The sequence below is a fragment of the Microcaecilia unicolor genome, chromosome 5 (assembly GCF_901765095.1).
Source record: "Microcaecilia unicolor chromosome 5, aMicUni1.1, whole genome shotgun sequence".
NCBI lineage: Eukaryota > Metazoa > Chordata > Amphibia > Gymnophiona > Siphonopidae > Microcaecilia > Microcaecilia unicolor.
Window position 1 is genome coordinate 253,474,298 of NC_044035.1, and position 20,610 is coordinate 253,494,907.

Consider the following 20,610-nt stretch of genomic DNA (forward strand, 5'->3'; position numbering starts at 1 on the left):
AGCAGAGAATGTGGTAGCTAAGGATATGGAATGTTGATACCAAGATAGATATCTGGGGACCAAAGGGTCAGAAGTAAAACCTTTGGGGTTCAGAACAGTGAAAGTGTTTGCAAGTCAGCATTACAGATGAAATACAGAATCAATGAGCCAAGAATTAGCATATTCTCTTCACATGGGGGCCACTTCTCAGTCTGAAGCAGCCTGCAATTTGGCCTTACCCTGAAATGATGGAAGTTGGCAAACAGGATATCGAAAGTCTTGATCTGGGCCTCTACTAGCAACTTGATCAACTCCTGCTGCTCGCTGCTAAACCTTTATCCTCTGGGCTTGCAGTTTGCCTGGCGCTGCTGCTGCTTTCTTTTGATCAGTGTCCGCCTGGCTCCACAGCCTCATCGGACATGATCACTGTTGGATAAGGAAGCAGGGGAAATAGAGGAAAGTATGCCGGATTTTAAATATACCCAGAGATACCCAGATATACATACTTTTGTTCTAGAGAGCTTAGCAGTAGACCCCAATTTTACTAAAAGCAGCAGATAAAGTTTGATTCCAGATTAAAACACATCAAGATTGATGCATTCTGAAGTCACTAAGCAGAGAAAAATAGTAATGCAAGTGAATAATATCAGAAATCATGGCTGTGGAAATCAGTGAGGCATATAGAAAAATCAAGGAAACAAAAACAGCAACAGGGAATACAAAAAAAAAAAATCAATAGAACACGAAAAATCCCATATGTGACAACAGGAGGGATGTAACACGATATGGAAAAATTTATATATATATATATATATATATATATATATACACACACACACACACATATACATACATTGTATTGGCAACAAAATATTAATACTTCAGTTTGATATGTTTAGTGCCTTTGACACTGTTGACCATAATATTTTTCTAAATATCCTCAACCCATTATGGAATCTGTGGAGCTGTCCTGAAATGGTTCTCTAGCTTTCTAAAGTACAGATCATATCAAGTCAAACAATCTATTCTTCAACATGGTCTCCTGATTATGGAGTACTTCAAGGTTCTCCTCTGTCCCCCATCCTGCTCAATATCATGATGATCCCTTTAGATAGTCTACTAGAAATAATGGTCTTTCATCATTCATTATGTCAAAGATGTCACCATTTATATCCCATTCTCTAAGAATTATATGAAATAACGAACTCGGTCAAATTAGACATCAAATTAATGGGAAACTTGGGCATCTAATTTTAAATTAAAACTCAATACTGAAAAAACTAATAGTAACTAACCCTCACCACCCTATAAATCTTTAACATTTTACTTTAGAGAACATCACTTATCCCCTTGACTCATCAATGAAAATATTAGGAATCACAATTATCAATTCCTTACCCTTGAAACTCAAGTTTCTAGGTTGGTCTCAAGTGTCTAATTCACTTTGGAAACTAAAGAGATTAAGACCTTTTTTTCACTAAATCAGTCTTGTGTACGTTGGTTCAATCCCTAGTACTAACAAAATTCGACTACTGCAACTCCATTTATGCAGGAATTAAAGGCGGTCTTATCAAAAAAAATTACAAACTGCTGAAAATACCGCTGCACGCCTCATATGTAGATCACCCTGCTTTTGTCAAAGCAACTCCTCTTCTATACAACCTACACTGGTTACCAATAAGAGAGAGAATATCTTTCAAGTTCTGTGTTTTTATTCACCAAATTCTATATGGTCCTGCTCCATCATATATGAACAATCGCATTGAATTACCCCCACATAATGCTGTATCATCATCCAGAGAATCCCTCATTCTGCATTTCTCTATTTGTAAATGCCAGTTTCTCATATCAAGGTACTAAAATTTGGAATTCTCTACCAAAAACAATTAAATACACAGATGATTATCTGACCTTCAGAAACCTACTGAAAACTTTGGAAAAACTCGCTTTGATAGTGCGCAGCCTCTCCGTGAGTGTCTTCAGTAGCTACCCATCAAAGACCGTATTGAATTCAAAATCTGCGCCTTAACACATAAGATCATTTACGGAGAAGCACCAGTTTACATGTGCGATTTGATAGATTTACCTCCCAGAAATTCATCGGTGTCATCTCGTACTTAGCTCCTTCTGCACTATCCTTCCTGCAGGAATCTAAAGTACAAGACAATCTACGCTTCTTCCTTTCCGTTCATCAGCCCGCTCTCCTGGAATGCTTTGCCGAGACTACTGAAAGAGACATCGGATCACCCAACATTTAAAACATTACTAAAGACTTATTTGTTTAGTAAAGCTTATCCTAAAGACCTCATTACTTTTTAATCCCCTATTTCCGTTTTGACTGAATTTCCGTTTTTTTGCCTTCTGTCTGCTTCCCTTTGTTGTTCCTGTTTTCCCATCCATATTCTCCTATTTAGCTGCTTTCATTACTGTATTTGTTAATTTTCTATAATTATTATATCTGCTGTATTATGTTTTGATGTATTAACTTGGTTAGCCACATTGAGCCCGCACTAGCTGGGAACATGTGGGATATAAGTGAACCAAATAAATAAATTTCTTTCAATTTAGCCTTTCAGAAATCTAAGAATCTATTTGAACATTATCCATTCATACATTAATTTCACTTCTTCTTTCCTCCCTAATCCTATCTAGCCCTAATGTACCCATATTTATCATCTTCACTTCTTTTACAAACTTAATTATGATTTAATCTTCTTCTCTATCCATCTACACTTAAGAACAGTTGCATGCAGGTTAATTCACCATATATGTTATATTTGTTTTACAAACCAATGTTTAGCATTATTTATTGTACTTTTAATCTGTGTATGTATTAATATGTATCATTCAATTTAATTGTTTGCTATGTAAGCCACATTGAACCTGAGTCACTTTTGGGCTAATGGGGGTAAAAATGTCATAAATAATAATAATTATAGATAGGTATGCATAAAGATAATGGTAGTTATCTAAGCCATGACACTCCCACATCTAAGGCTTCTAAGGCAACAAAGACTATAAGCCTACCATGAGGGGATCTCATTTGATGCCCAGATACATCCTGAGTAAACCAAATCGCCTGTGACAATGCAATGAGTACAATAAAAAATAATTGAATGAAAAGTGTATACATTCACTACTCAAATACAATTGGTGTACCCAACAAAACAAAATGACTCCAATACTAAATATGTATCGGCAAAAGTATTTGATGAAAAATTCAGTCTTTCAAACAATTATACTCTATCGCCATTTTTGAAAGGTCTTTGACTCTTTTTGCAGTCTGATCTCAGCTGTTGCCCGGATCCTGATGATTTTGAAATGGAGCTCTGTAGAGTCAGCAGTTGGAGAGTTCTACTACGTACTATCTTTGACCTTTTGTTGGGCTTCAAATAAGTACAATTGTTTGAAAGACTGTGATTTGTATCTGGACATCAAATGAGAGCCCCTCATGGTAGGCTCATAGTTCTTTGTTGCCTTAGACAGTTCAGTACGAAAGACATAACAATAAAAGGCAACAGCATCTTCATGCATTTGTACTGAACCGTTCTGGATCTGTTGAAGGAATTTTGTGACCCCTGATGAAGGCAAAGCCAGAACTTGACCAAGTTGAGTCTCTCTTCAATAAAATTTACATCAGATGACTCATCTGCTTTTCATTCTCTGGATCACTTGTGCATTTTTGCAGAGGTTCTTCTTCTTACCCAGTATTCTACCCATTTTTATCCTACTTTCCAGAGGAAGAAAAGGCAGTTCATGAGATCAGCATTTGTGGTTGTTGTCCTATTCACACACAATTTTCATACTTGTTGGAGGGAAAGGATCAAGAAAATCCTGCTGGATATTGTTGGAGAGATCCACCTCGTTCAGTGGATGTACGTGTCCTGGATTACCTAGACTTCATTAATTTTAGGTGGAACTTTTTATTTGCATGGTTGCAGGTGAGCACTGAGATAATGGGTTCAGCTGCTCAGGGAAAATACACTATGGTCCCAACTCCACAGTATAGCACAGGCCTCATTTTAACTTTCCCTCATTAGAAGAGTCAATGTCCTTTGACATGCCAGTCTCTAGCTAACTTGCTTAGTTCCTCACCTGTACAACCAATAAAATGTTACAATGCTCAACAATGAATAAAACCATATTGTATTTCCAGCCACTAAACTTTAACATATCCACATCCCAGTAGCCTTGGATCTGATAGACTCTGCTGGAGCATCCCCGACTCCTACGGCCATTACTTACTTTCTTTCCGCATGCCGATATTGAGGCACTTTTTCAGGCGGCACGCCTGACATTGCCGCCTGTTATTTTTGGTAATCTCACAGGAGCTCTGGAAGGGGCAACTCAACTGTAGACTCCGTTTTATGGCACGTCTGAAGGAGGAAAAAAAACACACACATGGATACCTGAACATAGTCTACACAAAGGGTGCATGTTTCAGAATGGAACAATTCTGAATACTTTCCAATCCTGTTCTGTCCGACTGATTCTCTTCAAGCAAAAGCAATGCAAATCACCACAGGATCAAGTGTTTATAGTGTATGTAATACCCCTCCACCCACTGTTCCCTCCGTAAGAAGTGAGGCATAGGGGCTGTTCATCCTCCAGCAGGAAGGAAGCTTCACTTCACAGCACTTCTGGAGGATGTTCCAATAGATGTCTTTATTGAAAATTAACTTTTGATGGTAACAATTTAGCATATATGTGGGAAGGTGGGGGGGGGGTTAAGATGGCTGCTGAGAAGTTGTCATATTTTAAAGTTATTTTTCTTTTTCAAAACTGTCCCATGATCTTTATGCTGGGATGGTATGGAAAAGGAAGGGCCAGCTGGCTCCATGACTCGAGGGGAAAGCCTGAAATTCAAAATCTGATGGATCACATGTCAGTGGTGATATCCTCACAATGAAATGTTAAGTAGAGGGAGCAGGAGAAAGGAGACTTGTTAGGGCCAGATGTCTTGTTGCCCTCTAGTGGTAGAACACCCTAGCCTGGAAGCATGAGAGCTCCAGAGCTAACTGGCACTCAAACTATCAAGCCTGAGTGGTGAATTCTAACTGGCAGTAGGGGTGCTGGGGGACACCCCAAGTCAACATACCACTGCAATTTTCAAGGATTCAGGTGGGGTGGCTTTAGGGATGTTACAACAGGGCAGTCAAACACTCCCAAGAGTGTAACCTTCAGTGTATCCAGGTCTATATGGAATCAACTCTGGGGCACGTGAATATCCTGAACCCTGCATTGTTCCCTGTAGGAAGGTCTCAGGTCTTAAGATTAAACAATAGATGCTATTCTCTCTAATATCTTACTATTCTTTAAAAAGTGATTAAAAACAAATCTTTTCTCACAAGCATTCAACACAGCATACTTTAGTAGGTTGTCTATTATAATGATGATGGAAAGATCTGTATTTTATAACATTCTGTTTTGTTTGTATATACGTATCATTGTACCTTGCCTAGAAGAACAGATAGATGCGAGTAATAAATATTTTAAATAAATATTAAGCCTCAGAAAGCAACCCTCAGTGACATTATAGCAGCAAGGTCCAAATCTTTACTTACCAGCACTATTACTCAATTATGTTTCTTCGTTCCTTAAACTTGGTCACAGTCTCTTGAGAGGAGAAAAGGTTTTCCACTTTGGAAGATTAATTAGCTCAATTTGGAGAGCAAGTAGCTACAGTTCAGGCCAGTGGAGCTGCCCACAAAGATAAACTGGAATGTCTATAAAAACCTATGAAAGCTAACTACAAAGGATTGTCAACTTTCTTCAAGAATCTTTTTGTCCAAGGAGTTATTTGCTAGGTAGGTACACGAGGTTTGGAATATTGCACCTGATATAGTGATATCCATGACTAACATCTATTATATACCTGACTAGTATGCTGGAGAGTGTGTATAAAAAAAGGGTCATGATACTGTTTTATTTTGGATAGTTTAAACTAGTTTTCTGTTGTTCTCCCAGTATAGTATATTTCCACAAAAATCATCATGGTGGCGTCCTCTACAGAAGTTAAAAACTTAGATCCTCAAAGTCTTATTTCAAGAATAAGGACTAAGGGCCCTTTTACTAAGGTATGTAGGCGCCTAAGCTACCGCCCCCGGCTACTGCATGCCTCAGGTGGTAATTCTATTTTTGACGCACGCCCAAAACACAAGGTAGAAAATATTTTCTACCGCGTGGCGCTTACCCGACGGTAATCGACAGTTTACATGCGCTGGCCGCTTACCACCCGGTTAGCATGTGAGACCTTATCGCTAAGACAATGGGTAGTGGTAAGGTCTCAGGCCAAAAATGGATGCGCACTGGTTTTAATTTTGCCGCATGTCTATTTCTGCCACAAAAAAGCCTTTTATCCAGGCGCACTGAAGAATTGGCCTGCGCATGTCCAAAACACGCACCTACACCAGCGCAGGCCACTTTTCAGCACGCCTTAATAAAAGGACCCCTAAGTTTTGGGAACAGAAAATATAGCTATTCTTCTACAGTGGTGGAAATAAGTATTTGATCCCTTGCTGATTTTGTAAGTTTGCCCACTGACAAAGACATGAGCAGCCCATAATTGAAGGGTAGGTTATTGGTAACAGTGAGAGATAGCACATCACAAATTAAATCCGGAAAATCACATTGTGGAAAGTATATGAATTTATTTGCATTCTGCAGAGGGAAATAAGTATTTAATCCCTCTGGCAAACAGACCTAATACTTGGTGGCAAAACCCTTGTTGGCAAGCACAGCGGTCAGACGTCTTCTGTAGTTGATGATGAGGTTTGCACACATGTCAGGAGGAATTTTGGTCCACTCCTCTTTGCAGATCATCTCTAAATCATTAAGAGTTCTGGGCTGTCGCTTGGCAACTCGCAGCTTCAGCTCCCTCCATAAGTTTCAATGGGATTAAGGTCTGGTGACTGGCTAGGCCACTCCATGACCCTAATGTGCTTCTTCCTGAGCCACTCCTTTGTTGCCTTGGCTGTATGTTTTGGGTCATTGTCGTGCTGGAAGACCCAGCCACGACCCATTTTTAAGGCCCTGGCGGAGGGAAGGAGGTTGTCACTCAGAATTGTACGGTACATGGCCCCATCCATTCTCCCATTGATGCGGTGAAGTAGTCCTGTGCCCTTAGCAGAGAAACACCCCCAAAACATAACATTTCCACCTCCATGCTTGACAGTGGGGACGGTGTTCTTTGGGTCATAGGCAGCATTTCTCTTCCTCCAAACACGGCGAGTTGAGTTCATGCCAAAGAGCTCAATTTTTGTCTCATCTGACCACAGCACCTTCTCCCAATCACTCTCGGCATCATCCAGGTGTTCACTGGCAAACTTCAGACGGGCCGTCACATGTGCCTTCCGGAGCAGGGGGACCTTGCGGGCACTGCAGGATTGCAATCCGTTATGTCGTAATGTGTTACCAATGGTTTTCGTGGTGACAGTGGTCCCAGCTGCCTTGAGATCATTGACAAGTTCCCCCCTTGTAGTTGTAGGCTGATTTCTAACCTTCCTCATGATCAAGGATACCCCACGAGGTGAGATTTTGCGTGGAGCCCCAGATCTTTGTCGATTGACAGTCATTTTGTACTTCTTCCATTTTCTTACTATGGCACCAACAGTTGTCTCCTTCTCGCCCAGCGTCTTACTGATGGTTTTGTAGCCCATTCCAGCCTTGTGCAGGTGTATGATCTTGTCCCTGACATCCTTAGACAGCTCCTTGCTCTTGGCCATTTTGTAGAGGTTAGAGTCTGACTGATTCACTGAGTCTGTGGACAGGTGTCTTTCATACAGGTGACCATTGCCGACAGCTGTCTGTCATGCAGGTAACGAGTTGATTTGGAGCATCTACCTGGTCTGTAGGGGCCAGATCTCTTACTGGTTGGTGGGGGATCAAATACTTATTTCCCTCTGCAGAATGCAAATAAATTCATATACTTTCCACAATGTGATTTTCCGGATTTAATTTGTGATGTGCTATCTCTCACTGTTACCAATAACCTACCCTTCAATTATGGGCTGCTCATGTCTTTGTCAGTGGGCAAACTTACAAAATCAGCAAGGGATCAAATACTTATTTCCACCACTGTATGTAGCCTGTGCCACCCAAGCCGACCCAACTCATTTGAAATCTTTCTTGTACCTAAAAGTATCTATGATTTTTCTCATTTTTGAAGGGTTCTTGGCTTTGAGTGGATGAGTTGGGAATATTGTAAGGAATAAACTTGTAGATTTAGTTTCCAGATGCCTGCTTATTTTCCTTTGGCTGTTTTTTTCCCCATCATGTTCTTCCTTCATCAAAATATGGACTGGTCACAATTCATGGTCTGCTTTCGGATAATCTTGCTCTCTTATCTGCCTACATTTTTCTCTGTTTCTTTTGTTTCTGTAAACTGCATTGCAAGTTCTCAGAACATTTTATGTATATGCTTAATTAGTAAAAAAGTTAAATAAAAATTCAACATACAGTGCATTTTTGGAGGTAAAAAAATCTGTACTCTCCATTTTCACATCAACAGCTCTTGGTTAGTAAGATTCTCTTAAGCTATGGTGCTGACTAGGGATGTGTAAGCTAGAACATTTTTGTTTCATGTTGTTTCCAGTGTCATTTATGGGAATGTTCATTTTATTTGGGGTTCTTCTGGCATTTTTTTTGTTACAGAAGCGCACACTTTCTCTTTGTGCACCTATTTATGGAAGCATGATAGCTCTTTCCAAAAGAGTGCACACCACTGATAAACACAAATTTTATGTTGACATTTTCCATGTTGTTTCAAACAAATTCATGTCCCTAGCATTGACTCTTCCTGAGTGAGGAAACTCTTAACCCTTTTCAGTTACCCTTTTACTTGGAAATGCTATTTCTCTGCTGATGCTGAAGTTCTACAGGCAAGACTCCTCTTCTTTTAAGTAGCTTTTCAGCATAGCTTCTACCCTCTTAAATGTGTAATACAATAATGGTACCTGAATAGGCTAACTGGATGAGTCAGTTTACTCGTCTTCACTTTTCAGAATCACAGCCAGAGCCCTGTAGCCATTTTGTAGAACTCTCCATTTAAGGATAGAGTCCTTCTCTTCCCTAAGGATTCTATAGGCAGGAGCTTGCCTCCTTTCCAAAATGCTTTTATGAAGAAACCTACTACTCTCACTGTCACACAGATTCTATGCTAGGACTCCTTCCTCAACAGCAGCATTCCTCCAGGTCGCTCCTGAAGTACCCCTAAGCCAGCCTGGTTTTCAGGATATTTACAGTGACTATAGAGACAGATTTGCATGATCTCTCTCATACATATTCATTATTGAGGTAGTCATATACCCATGGGTGGGCTGGGGCACACCCACTTTGGGCTCGGACCCACCCAGAATCTGTAAGGTTATTCAAAGGTACTATCCAGATAGTACCTCTGAATGTTCCAGCTAGCAGCACTTTCTGGGGAAGTGGTTTATAAGAAACAAAAATTGCTGAAAGAAATATTCTCCCCCCCCCCCCCCCCTTTTCCCGCTGGCTTTCCAACAACCAGAAAACATGGAGCAAAACTTCTAACCAACTTGGAAAGAAACTGGCACAAAACCCTGCATGCCATCGCCCTGCAAAACCATGCCAGTATATTTCATAGGACATGGAAAAAATATATACTCTGGCTTAGGATTGAGGTTCCTTACTGTCATGGTATGTACAAAACTAACTCATTTGGAGACATTAATATTCCGCCCCCCCCCCCAAAATCCAGCATACAAGACCCTGTTCATGCTTCTCCTCCGATGCAATATATTATTGACTACAGAAGGTGAGCAGGGCTGCTACATAGACACTACATCAAAATAAACACATTACAAAGAAAAGCCTGGCAGAAACCCCAGATCACTGAATCAACATTATTTACGTTCAGGCACATAGAACAGAAATTCAGAAGTATACAAGCAGCAGGCCTTTCAAAGTGAAAACAATCGGACACTAAAAAAAACAAAACACAAAAGGATTTGACAAACATTAACTTTCCAGTGCACTACCAGACAATTATCCTGTCTCTGTCACCTTTTTATAAGTTACATAAATCCAGTATGTTTTATCTAGCAAAAAAAGGTGCCGGTATTCAAATGCCAGGCCATCCTTCAGGGGTGGGGTGATCACTGATGGACCCACCCCACAAGGGTGGGGTGATCACTGAGGGACCCACCCCACAATAGCCAGGCCCCCTGCAACCAGTCACAGAATCGATAACAAGGCAGAATTGGTATGTAGAGCCTGAGCTCTTTCATTAAAACTTGAGGACCTTGGGTTAATTTTACCAGATAATAGAAAAGGTGCCAGTACTCAGTACCCCCAAGTACCCCCTCAAAAAAAGCCCTGCATAAATAACCAATTTTCAAAGGAAAATGTATGCATACTTTTCCTTTGAAAATTACCCCACAGAAAGTAAACGCACACATTTATACTTACGATTTAATATTCACAAATTTTCAATGGTATGCATGTAAAAGTCAACCATTCCCCAGCTCCACTCTTAAGGAACGTCTCCACTCAGTTTGAGTAAAAACTTATGTTTGTGTGGGCATAGATCCAGGCAATTTTAAAAAGAAGCCATTTCAGCCTAAAACAGCTTTTAAAAACTACCCCTTTAATGGATAACAGATGGAAACGATGTAGCATGTACCTGAAGAAGCCCTTACACCCTTCACATGTCATGGCATTGAAATGATATCCTGTAGCCCTGTCACCACACACATGGCAAATTTTGGGCACTCCATCATCCTCGTCTATGCCAGTGTCGAAGGCCGCCTCCTCTTCTTCCGATAAAGGAGCGTCTGTGACTTTCAACATGATTCAGCCCTGGTCCTCCACAGTCCAGCACAGTTCACTTCTAGTTTTCTGCTCACTAGTTCTCCCTGTCAAAGCTGTAAGGCAAAAAGGAAGGGGGAGAGTTAACATGTAAATTATATTTTTGTGGTAATCACAAATGTCCTTCGACACATAAAATTAACTGTTTGCAATAGAAAATAAATCCACATGACAAAACATGAAAAACTGAATGAGGGACTGTCTCTTCATGTTCAAGTGTACAGTGCTGCGTACGTCTAGTAGCGCTATAGAAATAAGTAGTAGTAGATATTGTAATAAGCAAAGCTAGTTTCAATATCACAGGTATGTAAAGATACATCTCATCCCTGAAAAAACACCATCAGATGTGCATTTTAAGGTTAACAAAAAATTAGGAACAAAGGGGAGGCCAGTGCCATGTACTATCAAAAAAGAACAGCACCAAAAAGAAACCATAAAGAACTAGAAAGAAACAGACTACAATTTTTTTTACGTTATTTCTATTTTTATGTTTCAGTGATTCATAATGATAACCCTAATCATTCTCAATGATATAATGTATTTATGTTTTTTTCAGTTTATGGACCAACTGTTCACACCAGTGCAGCCTTGATATTGGGTGGAGTGGAGTATTAGGTTTTTTGTGAAACTCCAACACACTGGTGAGGCTAGTCATCAAGTAACAGAAATTAAAAAAAAAAAAAAAAAACAGTTGTAAGGGTGCTGCAGCCTTTAGATGGATGTGATGCCACTTGAGTGGAGAGGAGCTGGAAGCCACACTGGCCTCTGATGTGTCTCTTCTTTTGGCACCTTTGAGTCTTGCCTGGCTGTTCCAGTAAAATCTGAAAAAGAGCGCCAATGGGTAAAACCCTGTGGGTTTTAACACATTTTGATGTTTTTATATGTCCTGATCTGTTTTGTTATATTTGTTGTTTTGTTTTTTTTTTAAAGAATAAAACATGGTTTTATTTATTTACTAGTAAAAAAGGCCCGTTTCCGAAACCAATGAAACGGGCGCTAGCATGTGGTTCTTTTTGTGTGTGTGTGTATGTGTCACGGAGTTATTTTGTGTGTGAGTGTGTGAGGGTGCGGTGTGTGTGCAGGTTGTTGATGTGTGTCTTTTTTTTGTTTTATTTTGTTTTTTGCTTGGGGGTTGGGGGATGTGCTGTGCTGGCAAAGTGGGTTGGATTGGTGTGTGGCTTTGAGGGTGTGTTTCTGTTGTATTGTGTGTGTGTGGTTTTGTCTGTCAAGGAGGTTTGTGGAGGGGGGTCTTTCTGTTGGTGAAATGTAAATGTGGTTGTAGGGGGGTCAGCATTTGTTGAGTGTTGGTTTTTTTTTCCATGGTTTTTTTTTTGTGTTGTGCTGAGGCAGCAGTGTTGTTTTAGATGGGCGGAAGGTAGAGGAGCACGTTCTTTGTCGGTATTTTTTGGCCGTTTCAGGGCTGCTGTAGGGGAATGCTGGAAGAGAAATGTGCTGTTGGAAGCAGCGCCATCTTTTTCCATTGGGCTGGGGTTCTGGGCATCCTGGAGGTGGGTGATGGCTTGCCTGAGGACGGGGATGGTTGTTTTAAGTTGGCGGAAGGGAGAAGAGCACGGTCTCGGGCCGTCGGGGGGTGATCCGATATGTTTGGTCCATTTCAGGCCGGCTGCAGGGGAATGCTGGAACATTTATGCGTTGCAGGAATCAGCGCCGTCTTTTTCCGGGTGCTCGGGGAATCCCCGAGGTGGGAGACAGCTTGCCTGAGGCTGGGGATGGTTGGGCACGTCCTTGGCCACTTTGGCAAAAGGGGAAGAGGAAGGGGGTGGGGAGTTACCTGCAGCCGCCTGAGAAACCATGTATTCTTTGTTTGTTTTGTATTATTAGTTTGCATTTCTGTTGAAGAAAGAGTGGATGCCTTTCGAATGATGGAGGTGGTGCGTCGGTGTGCGGTTGTTTTGTTAGTTTGGCAGCCAGTCTCCAGCAATTCCTGGGCAGGGAAGGAGTAGGGAAACACGCTCCGCGTGTTTCCCTACTCCTCCCCCTTCCTTGGTCGCTGTTTGCTGCTGGCTGGGTCGCGGGTAATCCTTCCAGCTGGGCCGCAGCTTGTCCTGTTCGTCCACGTCCCAGATGGTGACGGGCACGTTGTTTTCCGGTTCCTCTGACTCCATGTCAAGCGATCCCAAATATAGTCTGTGCTATAGGCCCTCTGGCACCCTTCAGTACTGGCATTAGGCATTTAAAAAATCCCCCCCCCCCCCCCCCCCCCCGGTCTATTTTTGCACATACCCACAGCAGGAATATTCTTCTCTCGTTCCAGCGGTGGTTCTGTGCTCTCCGTGCTGCACAGATAATGAGCCATTCTGCTGGGGAATGCTCCTCCCTTATTGTCACGTAGTTTCCTCTGATTGGTCCGTCTTACGTTGCCTAGTGTTGCCTGGGAACGGTGTTGTGATGGTCCTTTGTGTTTCAGAATGTTGAGTGTGTTTTTTCTGATTGGTCCGTCATGCGAGGGCGAGGCAGAGAGACATAGTCAGTGTTCTGGCTTCACCACCATGAATCCATGAACCCTTCAGTGAGTGACTGAGTGACTTCAGAACGTTGTCTTAAGAACGTTGAGGGTGAGTTTTATTATAGTAGATTTGTTTGTTTGTTTCTGGTACTGTTCTCCTTTGAGGTTAGCAAATAGTTCCAGGATGTCACAGATAGGCTGGGCACAGGATTGCCCCTGTGCATGAAGCGGCTTGTAGTTCAGGTCTGCTTAGATAAATAAGAGCTAAGGGCTAAAAATCCATATAAAAACAATAGGGGCTGACTGAATTGGTTTTAGCACCAAAACTGAACCGGGTTCAGGTTTCAGTCGAAAATGCTTGTGCATTTTCAGCAGAAACCGAAAGCATAGGCCCATCCACCACAAGCTCATCCCCCTGACAGAAAACCCATCCCCCTGGGCCGCCCACCAGCTCCACCCTCCACCACCTGATGACCCTCTCTGGCTCTCATGGCCTGGATGTTGAGAGCTTAGAATTCGCCTGCTTGGGTCTTTCAGAGGGTGTCTCCTGAGTCGTGCTAGCTTCCAGGAAAGATTCCACGAAGAGGTGTTACTCTTTCAAATGGAGGAGGTTTGCCATCTGGTGACAGCAAGGTCCTAGATACTCTATCTTGTCCTACACAGACCCTGCTTGAATACCTTCTACACTTGTCAGAGTCCGGACTCAAGACCAACTCCATAAGGGTTCACCTCAGTGCAATTAGTGCTTATCATCGGCGTGTAGAGGGTAAGCCTATATCTCTGGACAGCCTTTAGTTGTTCGCTTCATGAGAGGTTTGCTTTTGTCAAAGCCCCCAGGAAAACCTCCACCAGTGTCATGGGATCTCAATGTCGTTCTCACCCAGCTGATGAAATCTCCTTTTGAGCCACTGAATTCCTGCCATCTGAAGTACTTGACCTGGAAGGTCATTTTCTTGGTGGCTGTTCAGCTCGTAGGATCGGTGAACTTCAGGCCTTAGTAGTGCATGCACCTTATACTAAGTTTCATCACAAGAGAGTAGTCCTCCGCACGCACCCTAAGTTCCTGCCGAAGGTGGTGTTGGCGTTCCATCTGAACCAGTCAATTGTCTTGCCAACATTCTTTCCCCGTCATCATACCAACCCTGGCGAAAGCAGTTTGCATACCCTGGACTGCAAGAGAGCACTGGCCTTTTACGTGGAGCGGACGAAGCCCTTCAGACAGTCCGCCCAATTGTTTGCTTCTTTCGATCCCAACAGGAGGGGAGTCGCCATCAGAAAATGCACTATCTCTAATTGACTAGCAGATTGCATTTCCTTCACTTATGCCCAAGCTGGGCTGACTCTAGCGGGTCATGTCACGGCTCATAATGTTAGAGCCATTGCTGCATCAGTGGCTCACTTAAAGTCAGCCTCCATTAATAGATTTGCAAGGCTGCAACATGGTCATCAGTCCACACATTCACATCTCACTACTACCTGCAGCAGGATACCCGACGCGACAGTCGGTTTGGGCAGTCAGTGTTGCAGAATCTGTTTGGGGTTTAGAATCCAACTCCACCCCCCTAGACCCAGTTTTATTCTGTTCCAGGCTGCACTCTCAGTTAGTTGTTTATTGTTTCAGGTCAATCTATGTTATGTGCTCACCGTTGTGAGGCCCAATTGACCCATGTTCATTGTTTTGGGTGAGCCTGGTTGCTAGGGATACCCCACATGCGAGAACAAGCATCCTGCTTGTCCTCCGAGAAAGCGAAGATACTTACCTGTAGCAGGTATTCTCTGAGGACAGCAGGCTGATTGTTCTCACAAACCCGCCCACCTCCCCTTTGGAGTTATTACTTTGTTCTATGCTTTTTGATTAAATTAAAGGGGCATGGGTGGGAAGTCGTCCGCGCATGTGCAGTACGCGCGCCAGAAGACTCTGGCAAAACTTTTATATATTTTTTACTTGAAAAAATTGCCGTTTCCTAGGCCGATGCAGACATCAACCCACATGTAGCCTGCTGTCCTCTGAGAATACCTGCTACAGGTAAGTATCTTCGCTTTATAGTACCATTTATCATATTTACTACACTGCTTCTCTTGTACTCAAATCAAAATGTTTACAATATGTAAAATTAACAATAAAACCAAAATAAAACAGAAAAGGAACACCTAAATATAGATAGAAAGTACAATCCCTCAAGTCCAGTCAACTAGATGACAAAGATGCATTAAAATCAGTCACCTTAATCACAAACATCTACATTAAAAACCCAAGTACATCTTGCATAAAGCGATCACTTAGAATTTACATTTGCGCTTTCTTTCCCCATCGCAGAAGATCAACCAGACAACTATATAGGTGTTTAGATCATTTCTACTTTAAGAGTTATTGTCAAGCATGAAATCCTTTGTAGCAATTCCTAGTTGTGGATTTTAACTCTGTTGCATTCACATATTTATGTGCTTAGAGGCCGAATACCACTGCAGTAAATCCTCCAGTTTTAGTGGGAAGATTCTGTATTACCAACCCAACTGCATCTTATCAATACATCTTACCTTGGTCCTGGATTTCTAGGTTCCTAACCAATATATTGCAAAGCCAGTGCCAGACTACAATGGGAAAGGATGTACATGAAGGCAAATAACATCCACTGACACATATAGGGGTAAATTCTATAATTAGCACCTAAAAGAATTGACGCCGAACCCCCCCCCCCCCCTTAAGCAGCATTCTATATTCCATGCCTAAAGTTCGCATGGTTTATAGAACACATGCACAAATGGAAAGTCACATTTAAATTTAGGCGTGGCCATTCGAACCAATGAAAACATACTGCAAATTCCCACTCCTAAATTTACACGCGGAGCACCACCATAATTCTGTAATTATGTATGAAACTCGAAGCTATGGCCCTGTTCCACCTCAACCTGCCTATGACCTTCCCATATCTGCGCTCCCTTTTTGAAATGTGCCTAACTTTACAAGCGTTAGTTCCAATAATTGTTAAAAAGCAAATAATTGGCTTGTTATTCAATTAAATTGTGTGCGCAAATTGGGAGCATGCCTTAATTTGTATGCACAATTTTTGCTAACTTTTACAGAATCGGGGATAGCCTGATCAGTTATTTTGGTGTAAATATTTGATTTAGTTGAATGTAATTTTTCATCTGTGCACATGTATGTTCTTGATGAGTTACAACAGAAAGTATTTTGCAAGTCATCAATACAATAAAACAAGTCAAATAAAAATTTAAACAATTGTAACCAACTTCTTCAAGGATATATCCTATATGTCAACTAACACCCAGTATCTGTATCCCACCCTATTCCTAATTCTTTCTGTTGAGCATTATATTAATCTAAATATGACGATGGGGAGTTAGGTGGACTACATGCATTCCCTCTTCATCAGGAAAAATGCAGTATCACTTTTCAGCACAGTTACATTCACACCCATAGCAGGGTCTTGCTCAGAGCCACGAACCAAAAATCCTCAATCATTAGTACATAAGTAATGCCACACTGGGAAAAGACCAAGGGTCAATCGAGCCCAGCAACCTGTCCACGACAGCGGCCAATCCAGGCCAAGGGCACCTGGCAAGCTTCCCAAACGTACAAACATTCTATACATGTTATTTCTGGAATTGTGGATTTTTCCCATTTAGTAGTGGTTTATGGACTTGTCTTGGCCAAAAAGGATGCCATCCTCAGCAGACAGCCCAAATCTTACATTTGGATGTTTGAAAGCAGTGCCATCACATACACTTCAGAAAAGTGCTAGTGAAACATCTGGAAGTTTCAGATCATGGTATCAGACATAACCTGACATAAGAGCCACTGCTGTGCTCACAGGGGCAATTTCATAAGACTTTCCATGTGCAAGGTCTATTTTACATGCAGAAATATCAGAAAAATCACACATGAGCAAAAGCAGCTGGCACAGGAAAGAGCACACCCACTTTTCCATGTAGAGATGTTAGAGAACTGGGTCCCAAACGGTCCTGGAGGCACCCCAGTCAGTCAGGTTTTCAGTATATCTGCAATGAATATTCATGAGATAGATTTGCATGCAGTAGAGGCAGGGCCCTGTGCAGACCAGTTTGGTGGGGCCACTGCCCCATCTAGCCCTGCCCCTTGTTGACAAGATACGTTTTTAAAAAATGTATTTCAAATAAAGGCAAATCAAGCAAAACTTGTACAGAAAAACTAATTCAAATAAGAACAATGCTATCATAGGAACCCTTTGGGTTTAAAAAGCAAAAAAAGCTATGTGCATGTAAGGACTGGATAAATTTAAAACAAATGCCCTTAATATGTAATACTTGGTAGCAATAATGAAACAGTGATTGAATATTCACATAGCAAGCAGCCTGAGCCAACAGATTTATTTTCCACTGAACATAATTATCCTTGTATGAACTTGGCTGCTAATAGTGTGCTGAACTGGACAATGCTGGCACATTTAGACTGACTCTGGACATTTCTGCATGAAGGAAACCCTTCCCTCATTATTCAATACCTTCTCTATGAAATAGTAGTAATAAAAAAAGGCAAGTGCATTTTTATAATATACCACTGCATTCCACAAAGCAAAAGGAGCAAGTTTCAACATTCCATCTTTTTTTCTTTTGATGTAGGCAAAGGGGAAAAAAAATTTTAAATGCAAAGGGGAAAAAAATTTTTAAATGCTCCCAGGTTTCAACCTAATTCACATTTAATGTGGGATATATAAATATTAGTGAGATTAAATAAAAATTCCACCAACAATAAAGAAAGACAATGTGGATGCAGCCACTCATATGTTTACTTATTTTAACTACACAGGAATCCAGCTGCGTGAGGAAGGGGAAACATAAGTTTTGGGGGTTTTTTTTTTAAGTACCTCCCCCTCCCTCTCTCCCACATATTCCAGACCTCCTCTCTGCTCCCCCAGGGGAATGCATGACGATCTAAGTTTTGCCTTTCCTCCCCCAAGTCACAGGGTGCCCTCCCGGCACATACCTCAAGCCATGCTGGTGGTCTAGTGGATTTCATCTTCCTCTAGATATCCTTCTACCAGAACCTTCTCACAAACTCTTCAATATTTTACTTTCTATTGCTTCCCATTTAATAATTTGTAAATGGAAAGATAATTCTTCCCTAAATTTCACCAAATGGTGGAACTATGTATAATTAAGAAATATCCGTTCTACGATGCTCACTTTGGCACCTTTTGACTCTTTTTGCTCTAATTGTCCATAATCTTATTGCTTTACATTCCCTGCTTATTTTACATCTTTATATCTTTCAGTGCCCCTTTTACAAAGAGGCAGTAAGCTCAACGTGGGCTCACCACTCGCTAAAAAGGAAGTATCGCCTGGCTACTGCAGCAGCCCAGCAGTACTTCTCACCCCAGCAAGCCATCATATCTGGAGCTACAAAAATATATTTACCACCGGGTACACACTGATGCTACAAAAATATATATTTGTAGCGTCAGTGTGTACCCGGCGGTAATCAGACAGTGCCATGTGCTGCCCAGTTACTGCGGGGTTAGCGCAGGAGCTAGTGGTAAGGGCTCCCCCTGAAATGGCCACATGGCAAGTGCTTCATTTGCTGAATATCCATTTCTTTAAAAAAAGAAAGACCTACCTTTTTGCCTGCTGTGGTAAAAGGGGGCCTCAGCACGTGTCAAAAATATGTGCCAATGCCAGCACAGGCCCCCTTTTGCTGCAGCTTGGTAAAAGGGGCCCTAATTTGTGATGGTTTATGGTGATGCACTCTGCCTTTTAGATAATATTGTGTTAATAGCCAGCTTGTTCTCTTGGTTTGTTTGCTGGTTTTTTTTTGTTTTTTACACCTGTGATACAATTTGAAAATGTTCAATAAAAATTTTGGAAAAAAAAAAAAGCAGCATCTGCAGTACAGTGACAGAGCCATAACAGCCTTCTGACCATCACTGCCAAGGCCATCTGCTTAGCAGGTGTCCAAAGGAAAACGTAAAGGGAATCTGCCAAATATGCCAGACTCATCTTCATAGAAGGAAAATGAAAAAAAAGCTGCTGTATCAGAATCAGCCAGTGAATCTGCAGCCTGCTGAACCCAGCTAAGATATGCCCTAACCGCAAAGGAACTACAGACCATGGCCTAAAGGGACATCAAAACCACCTCAAAGGAGAACTTCAGAGAGGCTTCCAAAATCCTGTGTTTTTTCTTGAGAGTGACGCCACCCTCCACCAGAAGTTTGGTCTTTTTAGTGACAGCTGCTACCAGGGCATCCATCTTAGGGAGCTGCAACTTTGCCAGTTCTTCAGGAGAGATAGGATATTAGCAGGCCATGGCGCAGGCCACCTTCAAACTAGTGTCTGGATTGGACCATTGAGCTGTGATAAGCTCTTTCATAGCCTTATAATCTAGAAAGGATTTAGGACGCTTCTTCTTACCATCACTGGATGAGCAGACACTGAAGATTGAGAAGCATGGCAAGAAAGGTTATGGACTTCAAGAGCCTTAGTAGCAGAAGTCAGTAGTTCTCCTTATGGAGCATCCTGACCACTGAGCGATCATCAGCCTCATCCTGAGGAAGCTCTTCCAATATTTCAAGATTCAGTCTGAATAGAAGTGGCAGAAAGGCCCCTATTCAGAACAAGGAGGGGGAAGAGGGAGACTTTGGGTACATCTCTGTCATGATTTCCACTCACACTCTCAGCTGCAGAGTCAAAGGGAAGGGGCTGAGGGGGAGTCAGAGGGACATCCACAGGATGGGCCCCTTTAAGCAAGTAAGTTTGATGTAATAATAAAACAAATTCTGGAGAAAAGGGTACTTGAGCCTCCATGGAAGCGATAATCAGTACTTACTGATGGCACTGCCTCTCAAGGGCTAAGCCAGAAGACCATTGGCCCCTACTGGAGACCTTAACCCCTGGGGAAGGCTAAAAGAGCACCCACTAGTATGTGAGCTAAATCCATGAACCAAGGCCTCTGAAGTCAGGTTGGGGCTATCAGGTGGATCAGAAAGGGTTGCCACTAGGCTACTCGAGGGACCTTCTTGCTGCTCTAATAGAACTGGCCATAACATCTGAAGCTGTCGTAGAGGCTGATTATTCCAGCTTGTTCCAGTCCTGCTGCTTAGCTCTCCTCTGCTCCAGCTTGTATCAGTCCATCTACTCCAGCTTGCTCAAGTCCGCCTGATCCAGCTTGTTCCGGACCGTCTGCTCCAGCTGTTCCCTCCTGCTGCTCCGTCTGTTCTGTTCCAGCTTGTTCCAATCCGTCTGTTCTGTTCCAGCTTGTTCCAGTCACATCGCTTCAGCCCCAGCCTGCCTGCCTGCTAGCCCATCAACCAACCTGCCTGCTAGCCCATCAACCAATCCTT

The 20,610-nt window shown here is 42.1% G+C and overlaps 1 protein-coding gene across 1 annotated transcript in view; it reads right to left on the reverse strand.

Annotated features, from left to right (window-relative positions):
* Positions 1–20,610, reverse strand: part of NR1I2 (nuclear receptor subfamily 1 group I member 2) — a 70,651-nt gene that overhangs the window by 25,321 nt on the left and 24,720 nt on the right. Inside the window, 4 exon segments of the mRNA XM_030203996.1 lie at positions 219–379; positions 382–405; positions 4,225–4,355; positions 10,625–10,865. Coding sequence (XP_030059856.1) covers positions 219–379; positions 382–405; positions 4,225–4,355; positions 10,625–10,791 — 483 coding nt within the window. The 5' untranslated portion in view covers positions 10,792–10,865.